This window comes from Eubalaena glacialis, chromosome 13 (assembly GCF_028564815.1).
Source record: "Eubalaena glacialis isolate mEubGla1 chromosome 13, mEubGla1.1.hap2.+ XY, whole genome shotgun sequence".
Taxonomy (NCBI): domain Eukaryota; kingdom Metazoa; phylum Chordata; class Mammalia; order Artiodactyla; family Balaenidae; genus Eubalaena; species Eubalaena glacialis.
The window spans coordinates 75021900-75037788 of record NC_083728.1 but is presented as its reverse complement, the minus strand read 5'-3'; the positions used below and the strand labels follow the sequence as shown (position 1 = coordinate 75037788).

General features: G+C 36.8%; 1 protein-coding gene across 7 annotated transcripts in view; it reads right to left on the bottom strand.

Annotated features, from left to right (window-relative positions):
* Nucleotides 1-15889, bottom strand: part of TNRC6A (trinucleotide repeat containing adaptor 6A) — a 97422-nt gene that overhangs the window by 66966 nt on the left and 14567 nt on the right. For all 7 annotated transcript variants that reach the window (XR_009703534.1, XM_061210032.1, XM_061210027.1 and 4 more), the window contains 2 exons: nt 8031-8118; nt 289-310 (listed from right to left, as the gene is read on the bottom strand). Coding sequence is in view for 6 of the 7 variants with exons in the window: in XM_061210032.1 (XP_061066015.1) it covers nt 289-310; nt 8031-8118 (110 nt within the window). In the remaining variant the exon portion in view is untranslated. The remainder of the gene's footprint in view (nt 1-288; nt 311-8030; nt 8119-15889) is intronic.

The following is a 15889-nucleotide window of genomic DNA, read 5'->3' as shown; positions in this document are numbered from 1 at the left end:
CATGTGCTCAAAGACTCCAATCAAGGAAGTATGTTAGGAAGTGGTGTTTATTCTAGGAGATAAATGTAAGGTAGGTCTCGAAACAGTATATTTTTAAGGTGGTAATATATACTACAATAAATCATAAACCCCAAAAGATGACTCCACGGTGATGTCACTGAAGAAGTCTGTCCCCACCCCCTGTTCCTTTCACGCTCTTCTCTCTCCCATCCTGGAGGTGAATAAAAATGCATATCAACAACCTTCCTTTAATGAAAAAAGAATAAAAAATAGCTTTAAACAACGTACCTTTGATTTTTTGTTCAGTGGCCTAAAATAAAAACAAACAAACAAAAAACAATGTAATTATGAAACTGAAAGAAATGGATTGTTATGATAAAATGCTCATATATTACTATTACATAAGACATATACATTTTTATTAAATAAGGAATTTGTCATTTAGATGAACTGCATAGGAAAAGATATGCAAAGAAAGCATGCTTTTCCCACAGATGTGCCCCATTGTCCCTGACACAATGTTTATTAGTAAAAAAAAAAATTCTTGAAATGCTTTAGGCACAAAGCAGAAGAGACACCACTGTACAACAGTATATAATAATAATAATGATAAATGGAACTTCACTTCTCTCATCATTTAGTTTTACAATTATATAACTGTCACCTTTACCTTTAATGGATCTAATGAGTTTTGCAAATGTTTAAAGGGCTTCAAATTTTCTTGTTTCACATGATAAAACATGAATTAAGTTTTCTGGAAGAAAAGCTGCACAAAGCTTCTTTGGCCAAATTAGTAATATATTTAACTCCTGGAAGTTAGGCTGCTACAGTTAAGCATGGTGAACTTTTAAGTATTTTTGGGTGGGAAAATTTTTGAAACATTTGTCACTTCTGACACATCTGACAATTCAATTAAAATTACTGTGTTCTGAAGTTAAACTGACATGGGCCCTGCTTCCCATGCCTGCCCCTACTTCCACTGTCTCTGACACAACAGGGAGAGGGGCCTGAGGACAGTAGGCCTGTCTCAAGGTGTCTGGCTCAAACTTCAAGGGCCTCAAAAAGAACTGATTACAGACAAAGGCCACAAGTGAAAATCAACTTTTTGATTATGCCCAACTGTGTGCGAATCCTAAAAAAAAAAAGATACAAGGATAGGCAGGGAGGTGAGGGAAGACTGAATAATTAGTAACTGAATAACCAGGAATTGTTTCTAAATGAAGATAAAGCTTTTCTTAACTGTCATAGGGCAGGATAATTCATTTTGCTTAGTCATATTAAATTGTTACCAAAAACACCATTTTAAAAATTATATCATTATAGAACTATATGGTAAAGAACTATATGGCAATTACCATAATATTGAAGCCACACCAAACATTAATCTTTCCCCGGAAAGCCAGAGAGTGAATCTATGCACTGAAGTACTTTACCAAGTTTTAGAGCACTAGTGACACATAAAATAATGGAGGCCCATCTTTTACTTTATATGGATCGAAAATTAAAAAAAAAAAAAAAAAAAAAAAAATTGATGGAAGGACAATGGCAGAAGACCAGTCAACTAGCTTGAACACTTAATTTATTTCTGGAAGAAATTGTTTTTAAAATCTGGTAATAGAAAAATAGTCTTATTAGAGAGAACTCAGTATCTGAATACTTCCAAGTATTACAAGCATCACGTCAAACTATAAGATAACATAATTTTCTGAAACGCAAAAAATAAACACGGAAATTATTCGACATGTTGAAAACAGATTTTATGTGTTGTTCTGTGTGTTGTTTTGTTTTTTTGTTTAACTCACCTGGTCTCTTCCATGGTTTACTTCCAAAGGAAACTAGGCTACAGTACATAGAAACCATGACCACATTACTAAACCCCAAGATATACAGTGTTGCTCTTCTAGGCCTTACAACATGAAGGATATCTACTATGCCAACCCCTTTGGGGAAAAAACCTCCATGTTGCCTTAGAACAATGATCAACCTCATTCAGTACTGTGTCATCTACAGAGAACAGCACCAAGGGGACACTCAAAGGAGTCTGCCCATCAGAACACCAACTGATCTAGTGAAAGAATGTAAGTAATAGAACCCAAGAGCTCCTGATTAGGAGGAAATGGAACTGAAAGAGTTCCATTTCGTTCAAATAGGTTTTTGTTGGTTGGTCCAGGGAACTTGTGTATTACTCAAACTATTAAAAAGAGAATTTTCCAAGTGGGGTCAGTGATTTTAAGAATATTTGTCTGCACTGTTCAAAAAGGTGGCCACTATCCCCATGTGTTTACTGACCACTGAAACAGAGCTAGTGTGAAGTGATATGCACAAAATACATACCAGATTTCTATTATTTAGTATTTTTTAAAAAGGTAAATAACTTCACTGATAATATTTTATACTGATTACATGTTGAAATAGTCATATTTTGGATATATTGGGTTATATAAAATATATTAAAATTAACTTCAACTTTTTTTTGTTTGTCTTACTTTTAAATGACCTTGTCATTTAAACCCTCTGGGTCTCAGTTTCCTAATCCCTCAAATGGAGGAAGAGAAAAAAAACCTGTTCTGCTTACCTTTTCAGGGCTATTATAGGGCTCAAGTAAAATATAAAAAGATCTTTTCTGGATAAATAATACTATTCAAACGTGAGGTATCATTGTGGATCTTGTACAACAGAATTAAAGGATTCTGGCAAACTGAGAAGCAAAAATATTTCTATTTTGAATATTTTTTTCTTAAAAACAAACAAAAAACCTGAGCTGTGATTCCACAAGCAATCATCACAATTGGCTCAGTTTATTAGTGAAGGCATCAGACAAGTGGCAGACACACCCACGCCAGGTCCATGCCAGGTGCTTTGTTTCTGTCAGGCTCTGCACCACTTATCCCAGCTCCTCGACCCCTAAGTATAGCTCGGTGGTTAAGAGCTCAGAGTCTGAAGCCAGACTGCCTGGCTTTGACTACTGGCTCCACCACTTACAGTGCGACCTTGGTCAAAATTAGTTAACTTCTCTAAAGCTCGGTTTCCTCATCTATAAGACAGGCAACAAAAACACCTACCTCAGAGTTGTTGTGAGGCTAAAAGGATTTAACTCATATAAAGAGCTTAGGGGGGAAAAAAAAAAAAAGAGAGCACGCTTAGGACAGTGCCTAGCACACAGAAAGCATTCAACAGATATTCCCTAGTGCCCTACTCGCCCATGCTTTGGCTCCTTTCTCTCACAAACTTGACTCAAACTCACTCCCAGCTCCCAGGTCTTACTTTTTTCCTCTTTTTCTAATCATCTAAAATGTCTTAACAGTGCCAGGTATTAGAAACTAAAACAAGGAATAAAGAATTAATAGTTTGATTCACTTATTTTAAATGAGATAATTACTGGTTAGAGATCTTTTCTGTGATTTCTCAGCAAGCAGCACACTGTCTAGAACCCAGGTCTGCTGAATGATTTTTTTAAAAAAAGAAAAGAGAAGAGTAAGCTTAAATAAGGGCCAGGACTGTAAAGACAATACCTAACTGCCCGTGATGAGTGCAATGCTCCAGGCCTGGTTATATTACCACTGAGGTTACTGAGAAAATTTGCTACTTAGACTGCTGAATATGATCTCTAGTCTCAGAACAAAACAGCCTTTGGGAGACATAACTAGTAAATACTAAAATTTCCAAAAAGGAGGAATGAAACTGGAAGTTTTCTACAACGGAAGTCCAATTTAAGCTCGAAATGAGTACATTTAAATCCACAAAGCCTTTTATAAAAATCCCTTCAAGCTTTTAACACAATAACAAAAATATCCATGAACACTGACTTTTAAACATTCTCAACCGAAAGGTCCCAATTTGTGTTGGTGCCTCCTTCCAACCCTCAACCATTATATGCTTTCTAGGAACTACAATTACATGTTTAAAGTAAAGTTTATACTAAATGATCCCTCTATAATTAACCTATTTCTCATCCTCCTTTTTCCTCCTCACTACATTTCCCTCAAGATTCCATCTAGAAATTTCTTCTAAAAACAGAACCTAGAGATAAATCCATGGTAACAACCTACTACTACTATTGTTACCCTTTTCTTAAGTACAGAAACTACATTCTTGTGCTATATCAAATTATTTTCTGAGCCTAGAATCAGAAGATAAGCAAATAGCCATAATTCTTAGATGTGAAATAGGAGGCTTTTCAAAAAATAAAAAATAAAAAATCATCCATTGATTTCTATTATTAACTAGAGATGTATGGAACTGAAATAAAATAAAAACCATGTAATTTTGTGTCAAAAAATTTTAAAGGAATTTAAATATTTAAATTGATATTTAACTAATTAACAAAATTAGAAAAACTATCATAGTACAAATAGTGCACTGAGCTTTGTTTGGTGCCTAATTGTTTATATAAGGAGTTGTGTATCTAGTTTTTTATTTAAAATAGAAACTAAATTAACTCTGGTCTGAATTTAAATTTCTTTAAAAGACCACAGTTAGGGACTGTTAAATCTGTTTTCTGTATTCATGGCATAAAGACTTATTAAATGCCTTATAAAAACCACCATATTATTTCCAGCTTTAAAGTTCACCTTTAGTTGATGAAAAATAAAGTAAGAGTATAAGATAATGTTCTGTACCAAAAGGATAAAGCCATAGCACCGAGTTTTGGAAAACCTGGGGGAATTAGAAGATTTCAATTCTATTCCTGTTCTGTCACCCTGATGGTGACACTTAACTCATTTTAATGCTTGTGCTCCTTATACATAAAATGAATGGATTAAAACAGATAGTATCTGAAGTCTTTTTCAGAAACAAAAATATATAGTTTTTTTCAAAGTGTGCATAGATTACATAAAACAAACAGACTGCTTTTACCATAGTGAATTCATGTTTCAACATTTATATAAATGGGCCTGTCTCCCTAGCTTATGGAGATCTCTGTCACCTACCTGGATACACCTGCTGGCTCCTACTACAGACAAAAGACAAGCTCCAGGAAACTTATCTTAAAACTCCTGTGACTCACAATCTTTCATATGGGCTATAAGTGTGCCAACCTGGGATAGTTTTCCTTTTATTTTGTTTTTAAAGAGCTATGTGGTAACAGCCTACAGAAATACCAGCTGTCCTCATTTCACCAATGGGTTGTATTCAAATTCAGTTGTAAGCTGGTTAACTAGAGAACAGTCTTATTTACAGTGGCATTAGTCTACTAAGCTTAACATTTATTAGAGATATTAAATATTCCTTTATATTGTGTTCAATCACTAGATATTACTTCTTCTATAGGATACATAGGAATCCCTATCAATGCTGAAGATCTGACAAAAGAAAGGGGGAAAAAAAAAACCCTCCCCATCTCTCTAATGGTTATGGAACCACATCTCTGATGATGGTTCCAGTGGGACATAGTTGGGGTGAGAGCCTGGAACCCTCAGTGAGGCAGGGATGGAGTGGTAAACAGTATGAAGAACTCACTTCAGATTTTGTGAGGGGCCAAATGCCACGAAAATCATCATTCGTGTGTTAAAGACACTGCCTTGGTGATTTAGATTTGGTTATAAAGAATATAAAGGTAAACTTTAACAATTAGAGTCATTTATTTATATATGTTACAACTTAAAAATTATACTCACATTACATATTTAAAAAGACAATATTTAAAATTTTAAAAGTTCTCATTACAGGAAAAAAAATTCTCCAATTAAGTATGGATACGATTAACCAGATTTACTGGGGTGATCATTTCACAATACATACACAAATATTGAATCATTATGTTGTACAAACGAAACTATTAAAATGTTGTATATGCCAGTTATACCTCAAATAAAAAAACAAACACTAAAGAAATCATTCGAGGGACTCCTCTCTTTCTTAGAATTTCCTCAGTAAATAGAGTAAATTCCAAATAAACATGCTTCATTATATAATAACTTAAGGCCTCTTCTCTAGTCATTTCACATACATCCTGACTTACCAGCTAAATTTTGAACTCCTTAGAAGCAGGGATCAACATGGCCTAATGCATCACTCAGATGCTTGCCAAACTAATGATTCTATACAAAGTATACTCAAGCATCTTCCTCAATATATCTCAAGTTTCTTAGAGGCTCTTTTCATTAAGTAACTGGCCTTCACACACGGAACAAGAGTCTGATAAGCCTTCCTCCCAACCTTAGACTTACAGAGGACACAACTTTTTCATAACAAATCCTAAGCAAAGACTGATCAAATTGCAAAGACCATCCTATACCACCAACAGGCCTCTGACAACGGCCTAAGGCATCATCAATGCCAAAACTCTATACTAGGAATCTATTCCAAACCCTATGACAATTACCAATGCATCTCTTCCCATCACTCCTGAGTAAACAAAAGGCCGACAACAAGGGTCACCTATTAAATCAACTCATCCTCATCACTCTTAATCCTCCACAGTGCTCTGTACTCTGCTCTTCCCCTGTTTACTTGCTTCATCATCCCCTAAACTCTGCAAGTTCAGAACTGAATTATATTTCTTTTCCCCTTTCTGTATATCCCCTAGCCTGGTTAACTGCTCCCAAAATGTACTCAGCCACTCACTCTGGAACCTAAAAGTCAATCTAGGTTACTCTCCCTTCATATCCTTTCAACAAGTTCTATGGATTCTTTTAATAGTCCCTTCACCAATATCTCAGCCTCTAGCTTCTACCCCTTCCAATCCAATTCCACAATTGGCCAAGGTTCTAAATATAATTCTAAAATACAAATTTTTATGTCACTCTACTAAAATGTCTTTGGTGTTTTCCCCAACACCCGATGGCCAAAATGGGAGAAGTGCCAACAGTTATGACCAACCCTTCCAGTCTCATCCTGACATTTCTACACTTGGCTCCTTCCCACCACCACCCCCTGCAATCAAAACCCATACTTTAACACATACAGGCTATAGACACTTAATTCTCAGTTTATACTGCTGGAATCATTTTCCATTCTGCTCCTTATTCACTTGGCTAATTTCTATTCTAAGAAAATTTCCCTGTCCCTCTACCCCATTTCAGGCTGAGTTAAGCACTTCTCTCTGTGCTTCAACAGATCCCTACCTGCCATAGTTTTGTATCCTGTTTTTCTCTACTAAATAGTGTGGAGATAACTATGTTGCTCTAGTCTATATCCAGTTCCTAGCACAAGAAAGGTATATATTAAAAATTAAAATCATAACTTTTCATTAGAATACAGAAATGGAACAGTAACATCACTGGGTCTTCTGGAACATTTTTAAGGTCCTTGAAACGTTGATGTAGTAGGAGATGAGTGCCTAACTCAGTTAACTGTCATCAGCCTCTAGTATTAATTTGGAAAAATCTTTACAGGCATCTTTTATTTTTCTGCAATTTGTGTTGCTTTGATTACAGTTTTTGATTAATGTATTGGTTAAAGATCTTTTGCAGCAATTATGTCTTTGGCTTATTTTTAAATATCCTAACATAATCTGCAAATTAAAAAAATCAGCCCAGGTACTAAATAAAAAGAGAAAAGGAAATTGACACTTTGTTTCCTATTGTTTATTACTATTTCCTTTATTACTTTATTTTCTATTATGTGTATGTATTACATTAACTTACTTTATTCAACTCTCATTTTACAAAACATAAGGAAACTAAGGCCCAGAGAGGCTAAATAAAGTTGAAGGCCACACTGTTCTGTATGCTATGTGGGTGAGCCCGATTTCAAAGCCTCTCTATGCAGCTACAAATTCCATGCTCTTCTCACTATAAAATGATGTATTATGAAAACCTAGGAACACCTAATCGAAAAATAAAGACCTATGCAAAGCACTTACCTTCGAAAAAAATTATTGGCAAAATCAAATAACTATGCATTAAATTGTACACACTTAACAAGTTACTATTAATGCATATTCAAAGACATTAAATATTAAAATGAATCTCCACTGAAGTTAAAACATTAAATCAAATGCTTTAAATAATCCGATAAGAGTAATTTTCTTTTTTAATCTATGTTTAAACTGCTTAATATAAATAATTAGTTTATACATATACTACCTTCTTTTGAGCAGCTTCCTTCTTTTTCTTGTCGTCTTTTTTCTTTTTCTTTTCTTCCATCAACTGTTCTTCTTCTTGCACTAAATCCCTGAACCACACAGTTGCAATTAACTTTCCCAAAATGAATTAATAACAGTAATGTTGCATATAGATTCATTTTCACTCTTATTAGAAGTAAAGACATGGCAAATTATTCTTTTATCATTCATTGAAATAAAACACAACTTGCAACCTCAGTCTAACTATACAGCCACTGCACAGTACTTTTCTTTAGTAAGCCACAAGTAGTAGAGCTTTTATCTTAATGTTATATCAAGGAAGACAACCTAAAGTTAGCAAATTTTACACTGGGAAACAAGCAACTTCCTCCAATTCTAGAATGTAAACAACATCTCATGAGCAGAGTTACCTTGCTTCTGGCCCCAATTATCAATTAGTAGCTAATGGCAATGCCTGGAACCTTCCCCACAATCCTCTCCTGACCAGGTATCTGGGGTATCTTCAGCTCTCCTTGTTCTAAAAAGCTTTATACCTATTTTTAGAACACAACTTATTCATAAATAGATGACTTGTATTTTAGCATTATACTAATTTCATATCCTATAAACATTCTAAACTATTCTATCAATACTTGGGAAACAATCCATAATGCACTAACATATGTAAGTTTGTTTCAATTCTTAAAATCAGAAATGTTCAAATTTGTCAACAGAACCTCTGGCTCGGGATTTCAAAATGAATGGGCAAATGTATTTGTCTTCTCCTTTCTACTCTCCCTCACTGAAATGATAGGGAAAAGGGTACTAAATCTATTCAGAGCTGATGAATAAACAAGAGCAAAGGAAGCTGCAACCTAAGAATAAACACAAGAGAAGTCTTAAATGGCTGCATGTGCCATCCTCTGGTAGAGCTCCAGAGAGGCTCCAAGATTAGAGCTGGTTTAGCAGAAATAGGCACAGAGCAAAGACTGCATAAGGAATAGAAAGGCCACAACTACTCAGCTCTTTCCATCCACTTTCCATTCCTATATGGCTACATGGCCACAGGTAGCAAATGCATTTAAATCAAGCCTAAAACCAAAAAAACAACTCTAAAGTGAAGCCTAACAATCAACACCCTTCACATACACAGGGCTCCCCATCAGCATCCCCCAACCCTTTCAAGGTAGGGGGCTACTGGGTAATGAAATCTACACAAAGTTGGAGGAACCATACTCAAGTTACCTACATTAATTACCCTAGAGTCTAGAACCTAAACCTTCATTCATAATATCAACAGACAACCAAAAATCACGAGATACTTAAAGAAAATCAATACACAAAGAAAAAGTACCTAACTCTGCCCTGAGGAAGCTTTCCAGAGGGGACATTATGAATACCAGGCAGAGAAGGTTCAAGGGACATGAACGAGACACTTGGGAAACTGTAAATAATTTATTAAGGCTGGAATGCATATGGCAGTGGGGATGCAGTAGAAGATAAAATGGGAAACACAGACAAATACATACAAAACTAGAAGGGGTGCTATAGGTGCATCCCATTGAGATTACACAAAACTTAAGTTGGCTTTGCTGATGGAAGAAACTGAGAGGAGATGCAGGGAGACCATGAAAAACAAAATGAGTGACATTATGTAAATTGATGATAATTTAGTAAAGTATACAACTGCTAAAATCAGAAGTTGGAAGAAGAGGATGATAACTGTTGCTGTATTTCATTCCGTTTTGTTCAAAGCAGCACTGTCATGTGGCTAATAGAGTAGCAAAACAGATTCAAGCCAACTGTAACCATGACTCATTCTCTAGCGTTCTGTGTGAGGGAGGTGATGAGAGTGAGCAAGCTCACTCACTGTAATCCTGGGAGCCAAGGCTGAGATAGCCACAGCATGTGAGAGAAAGAGTAAATTCGTAAACAAAAGCAAATAAGTGACATCATTGTCATGTTACTCAACCAAAGCTGTGTACTAGCTCCAAATACCTAAACTCCTTCAGCCTCAGTTTCGTCATCAAAACTGGGGATAAATTACCGTATGCATCTACTTCCTAGCATTTTTGTAAGGTTTAAATGAAGAATGCTTACTTAACACATTTGAGTAAGCAACTCAAATGCCTAGTCAGGAACCCCGCTCACCAATTCTCAGTGGCATCTCTAAGACTGTACTCACTCTACTTTTGTCAAGATATTTAAGGTCACTTATTATGCAGAAACTCAGGAATCTTTAGCATTTGTTCTTTGTGTTTGCCTGTGAATTACAGACAAGTCCTTTTCTAACCTTGTTCTACATCACTATAATTTTACTCTACAGGATGTTCCTTTACTATTTACCCGGAATTTTTTTCTCCCTTCTCAAACTTCATTTTGAAGACTTTTTGATGACATTAGCAAATGTTTTCCTGACCAAAACTGGTCTCTTTAGTACTTAAAAGATGAACCATATTTCCTCAAGGAAATATTATAGTATCAGTTGATACCAGAAGCATAAGAGAAAAAAGTTCTCTTCTTCAACACTGTCATCACCACCAACTAACCACACTTTTCCCACATCTCCTTCAGAAAGCCAACTGGAAAAAAATATATAAATATACCCAAACACTTCGACTTTCAGAATTTAAATGCTAGTAGAGAGTCATTTAAGATATTTGATTCTTTCACCATATCTATCAAAAGGAATAAGGGTTGATGGATTTGATAGGTCTAAGTTGTCCATGCTGTACATGCTAAGTTGCACATGCTCCACAAAGACAACATTCCAGTCAGCAATCATTCATCCCTTGAAAGTTAGTAGCAAAATATCTTAAATATGCAAGTTCTGGATCTAGGAATGAGAACAAACCTCTGAGTGATTAAAATGTTACAGTGACTATGCTGGGCAGTTTATTTTCCCATTTGTCACTTTTTTTAAATGATAGGGACAGGTTTCCCTTCTATAGATGAAGAAACTGAAGCTTAGAAAGGTTAAGTGACTTGTCCAAGGTCATATGGCTAGTATACAGTGGAGTAAGGATTCAAATCTTGGTTCTCAAAGTCATGGTCCTTCCTTTCCCCTACACCATAATACCTCCCAAAGTACTAGCTCTCTTTTCAGAAGCCACAGAGAATAATCCTTTTCCTTTAGATAGGTTAAGCGATAGATCTTCTCACTTTTATCTTTTCTCCAGACTGTGTGCCTCCACAATCCTTTTCTTATTTCCTTCCACCTTTTATAAGAACACTTAAGAACAATGTACTACAGGAAATACAAAGTATTGGAGTTCCAAAAACCATGGGGTGTATAATCAGGAGCAAGAACTGCAAAAGACTCAAAGACAAAGACTGAACAACCACTGGTTTTAACAAGAGGGGACCAGGCATTGGTGATATTTAAGACAGCAAATTCAGTATTTTTTATTTTATGAATGTTTGTGGGAGGACAATGTGGGAGAAACAACTAGACCACAACTAGTGAATAGTTGTAAGGTCCATATTTGAGGAGTTCAATATTTTTGTGGGGGTTTTTTTGTTTGTTTAAGAAGAGAGAGAAGTAGGAGAGTAGCTAAAAAGCTACCAGAAGTGAGCAAAAATGCCTGTCTTTTTTAAAAAAACACTCATGAAAAATGAAAGGTGCATGACAGAGTACATAGTATTCTATCATTTGTGTATAAAGCGAGAGAGCCTATGTAGTCATATTCATCTGTATGTGTCTAAAATGACTCTAAAAGAACACCTAAGAAACTAACAGTAATTGTGAGGGAGGAAGCAGAAGGAACTAGGCATCTGGGGCCCGAGAGGAAGGGAGATCTCACTGTATAAACCTTTTCATACAGTATTTTAGTTTCTGAGCCATGTAAGTATTCAAAAACTTAAATATTAAAATTTTTCCAGTATTAATATTAAATTTTAATATTTAAAAAGTAAAAGGCTAGGGCTTCCCTGGTGGCGCAGTGGTTAAGAATCTGCCTGCCAATGCAGGGGACACGGGTTCGAGCCCTGGTCTGGGAAGATCCCACATGCCACGGAGCAGCTAAGCCCGTGCACCACAACTACTGAGTCTGTGCTCTAGAGCCCGCGAGCCACAACTACTGAGTCCAAGTGCCACAACTACTGAAGCCCGCGCGCCTAGAGCCTGTGCTCTGCAACAAGAGAAGCCACCGCAATGAGAAGCCCACGCACCGCAACAAAGAGTAGCCCCCGCTTGCCGCAACTAGAGGAAAGCCCATGCGCAGCAACGAAGACCCAACGCAGCCAAAAAAAAAAAGTAAAAGGCTGTTCTGTTTCTGGTTTGCTCGGAGATTCAGTCATGAATGCATGCTATATTCTGTTAGATTTTTTTTCTGTATCTATTGAAATGGTTACAGAATTTTTGTCTTTTGATCACTGATAAGATTAACTCTATCGATGGATTTTCTAGTATTGAACCAAGCTTTGTACTTCCTAGTATAAAGCCAATTCAATATATTATTTTTTAAAATAAATTGCTGAGTTTTCTTTCTAATAAAGGCAAAAAACTATAATGCTACACTATTTTTTTATACTAATTTCATTGGCAAAAATGTTCAAGAATAATAATATCCAGTGCTGGCAAAAATGAAAGTTAAGAGGTTCTTGCTTATATTACTGGTAGAAAACTACTATAACCTTTTGGAAAGTATTGTGGTAACAGTTTTAAAAATTAAAGTTACACATAATCTGAGACTTCCCTGGTGGTCCAGTGGGTAAGAATCCGCACTTCCACTGCAGGGGGCACTGGTTCAATCCCTGGCTGGGGAACTAAGATACCTCGTGGTGCGGGAGGGAAGCTGGGGGGGGGGGGGGGGGGGGTGGAAGGGAGGGAGGGAGGGAGGAAGGAAGGAAGGAAGGAAGACATAATCTAACCAGCCACCCCATGCTTCAGAATGTGTCTTACAGAAATAAAGCACTAGTACACAAGGCCATATGCGTATGAAGGTTCACTGCAAGGTTCACAAGAGCTGAAAAGCAGAAAAGTTGAATGTCCATCAATAAAGAAATGGCTTTATAATAGCATAGCATATTGTATTGAAAAGAAGTTGATCTGTTTATTGATTTGAAGGAATGTCCCTAACATTGTTCAATGAAAAAAAAGCAATTTGCAGAACTGTGAACAGTGTTAGCCCGTATTTTTTTAAAGTTGTCTGTACATTTGTATAACTTTATACAAATTTAAGGAAAGACATGAGGAAATACCCTCCTGAACTAGGACATCAGAGTAACCTCACAACTGAACCAACTGTTTGGGGAAATTGTGACTTTTTTAAAAAGCATATCCCCATGGAAAATGTTATGGTAAACATGCATTATTTTTGTAAATTAGTACCAAAAAAATGTTTTTTAAAAACATCATGTCTAGGATTTGCTTTTACTACTCCAGGCCCCACCCCATCTTCCCAAAAAAGGAAAACAGAAAAATGAAACAAGATTGACAAAATGTTGACAATTGCTGAAACTGGGTAATAGGTATATGAAAGTTCTTTATTCTGTTCTATTTTTGTGTACGTTTGAAATTTTCCATAATAAAAGACAAAAATGACCACAAGCCTCCACTCAAATGATTAAAGGCAACAAGGTGGGAGATTAGAGATAGATGAAGCAGATAACTGTGTGAACCAAGTGTCTTGGGAACAGGAAGAGAATGGGTAAGACAAGTGTCCATAATGGCAGCAAGGCAGACCTGGGATCTAGAAAGCCCATCCTGGAACTGCTCTTCCTGATGCTTGGTCAGTTTTCCCTACATTCCCAAAAGGAGTATCATTAAAAGCAATCACTTCCAAAGGATACTCTTGTAAACTGCTGTTGGATACGGACTAGCAAGGACCTCTGGTGAGCAACTTAGAAGTATCTATTAATACTAAACTTTTAAATGTCACTATGTTTATGACCCATCAATTTCAATCTAAGCTTCTACAAAAGGAAATGTACAAAAATAGATACTGTGAAATAATAGCCTAAAAGCCAATCAATAGGGAAAAATTAAACAAATCATAATGTACTCATACCATGAAATACTACGCATTAGTTTAAAAAAAAAAAAAAAAAGGAGGGGAGTTATAGATTTCCATGGTGTGCAGAAAGGAGTTATTAACACAGCAGGTTTGAGACTGTGATCCTAAGAAAGGACTGCAAGGTTGGCCACTGGCTGGTGTCAAGGAACTTGGATTTCAGGGAGGTTCCCACCAATCCCTAACTGATATGGGTAAGCTTAGTACAAACAGTAGAGTTATGCTGAAAGCCTACTTTTCTTATGGCAGTTGGGAATTTTGGTACACGTTAGGCAGAGGGTACCTACATAACCAGCCCCTAAGAAAACCCCTAGTCACTGAATTTCTAATGAGCTTTCCTGGTAGACAGTTTACATATGTTATCATAATTTGATGCTAGAGAAATTAAGCACATCCTGTGTGACATCACAGGGACAGAAATCTTGGGAGCTTACACCTAGTTTCCTCTGGATTTTGTCCAATGTGTCTTTTCCCTTTACGGATTTTGTTTTGTATACTTTCACTGTAATGATTCACAGCCATGAGTATGACTATATGGCTGAATCCTGTGAGCCTTCCTAGTGAATCATCAAACCTGAGGGTGGTCTTGGGGAACCCCCCCCAAATGTGGCCTTACAGAAAAGATCTCTAAGACACACTGCTGAGTTGAAAAAAGGTCAAGGTCCAGATCAGTATATCATTTGTTAGAAAAACAAAAACAAAATCCCATTAAAAAAAGTACACACCCACAGGATAGCAAGGAAGCAGATCCTCAAGGTACCTGGATGATCTGACTCTCTGCATCCAAAATCATTTAATAATAACCTACACAATGTTTAATCAATAAATCAATAAGAATGTGCCTGGGGATTCCTAAAGTCAAGCAGTCTGCTGTGTACTGGGAGAACCCAAGTAGAATACATGGTTTTAAACTACAATTTTGTAGGAACAACAACTGGACACACCCGCAACATGGAAACAGGAAATCATTTGGTAGAGGCCATAAGCAAGTTCAGGAAAATAAGACATGCATATGAGCTGTCACAGCTAAGCAAAGCTTCATTGAGCAGTAAGAAGTTGATCTGGGTCTTAAAGAAGAGGCAGGATTTCTAAAGAGAGGTGGGCTTTTTCAAGCAAGGGAGCACAAAAGGGCATGGACACCAGCAAAGCATGGAGACCTGTTAGCATGGCAATTTCAGGGGCCAGTGTTGACTGGGATAGAAAAGGGAGGAAAAACACTGGGTAAAAGTAGGAAATAAATTTGCTAAATAGGGTGAGAAGACTGTTGCAGTAATCCAAGTAAAAGTGCTATGTCCTGAACCATGGTGGTGGCAAGTGGAAATGAATAGCAAAGAATAAATCCAAGATAATCACAAGAAATTGGAATAGCTGACAATATTAATAAGAATGACAAAAGAGAGACAGGTTAATGACAACTCCAGACTGTAGAAAGCAAAAATTTTTAAATGGAGGCTCTGCTGTTAGAAATGGTAATAGAGGGGCTTCCCTGGTGGCGCAGTGGTTGAGAATCTGCCTGCTAACTGCAGGGGACACGGGTTCGAGCCCTGGTCTGGGAAGATCCCACATGCCACGGAGCAACTAGGCCCGTGAGCCACAACTACTGAGCCTGTGCGTCTGGAGCCTGTGCTCCGCAACGAGAGAGGCCGCGACAGTGAGAGGCCCGCGCACCGCGATGAAGAGTGGCCCCCGCTTGCCACAACTAGAGAGAGCCCTCGCACAGAAACGAAGACCCAACACAGCCAAAAATAAATAAATTAATTAATTTTAAAAAGGAAAAAAAAAAAAAAGAAATGATAATAGAAAATAGGGGGTTACTTTCCACAGGGCCCAACTAGCCTATCAGTCACAACTTACCATAAGTCAGCTC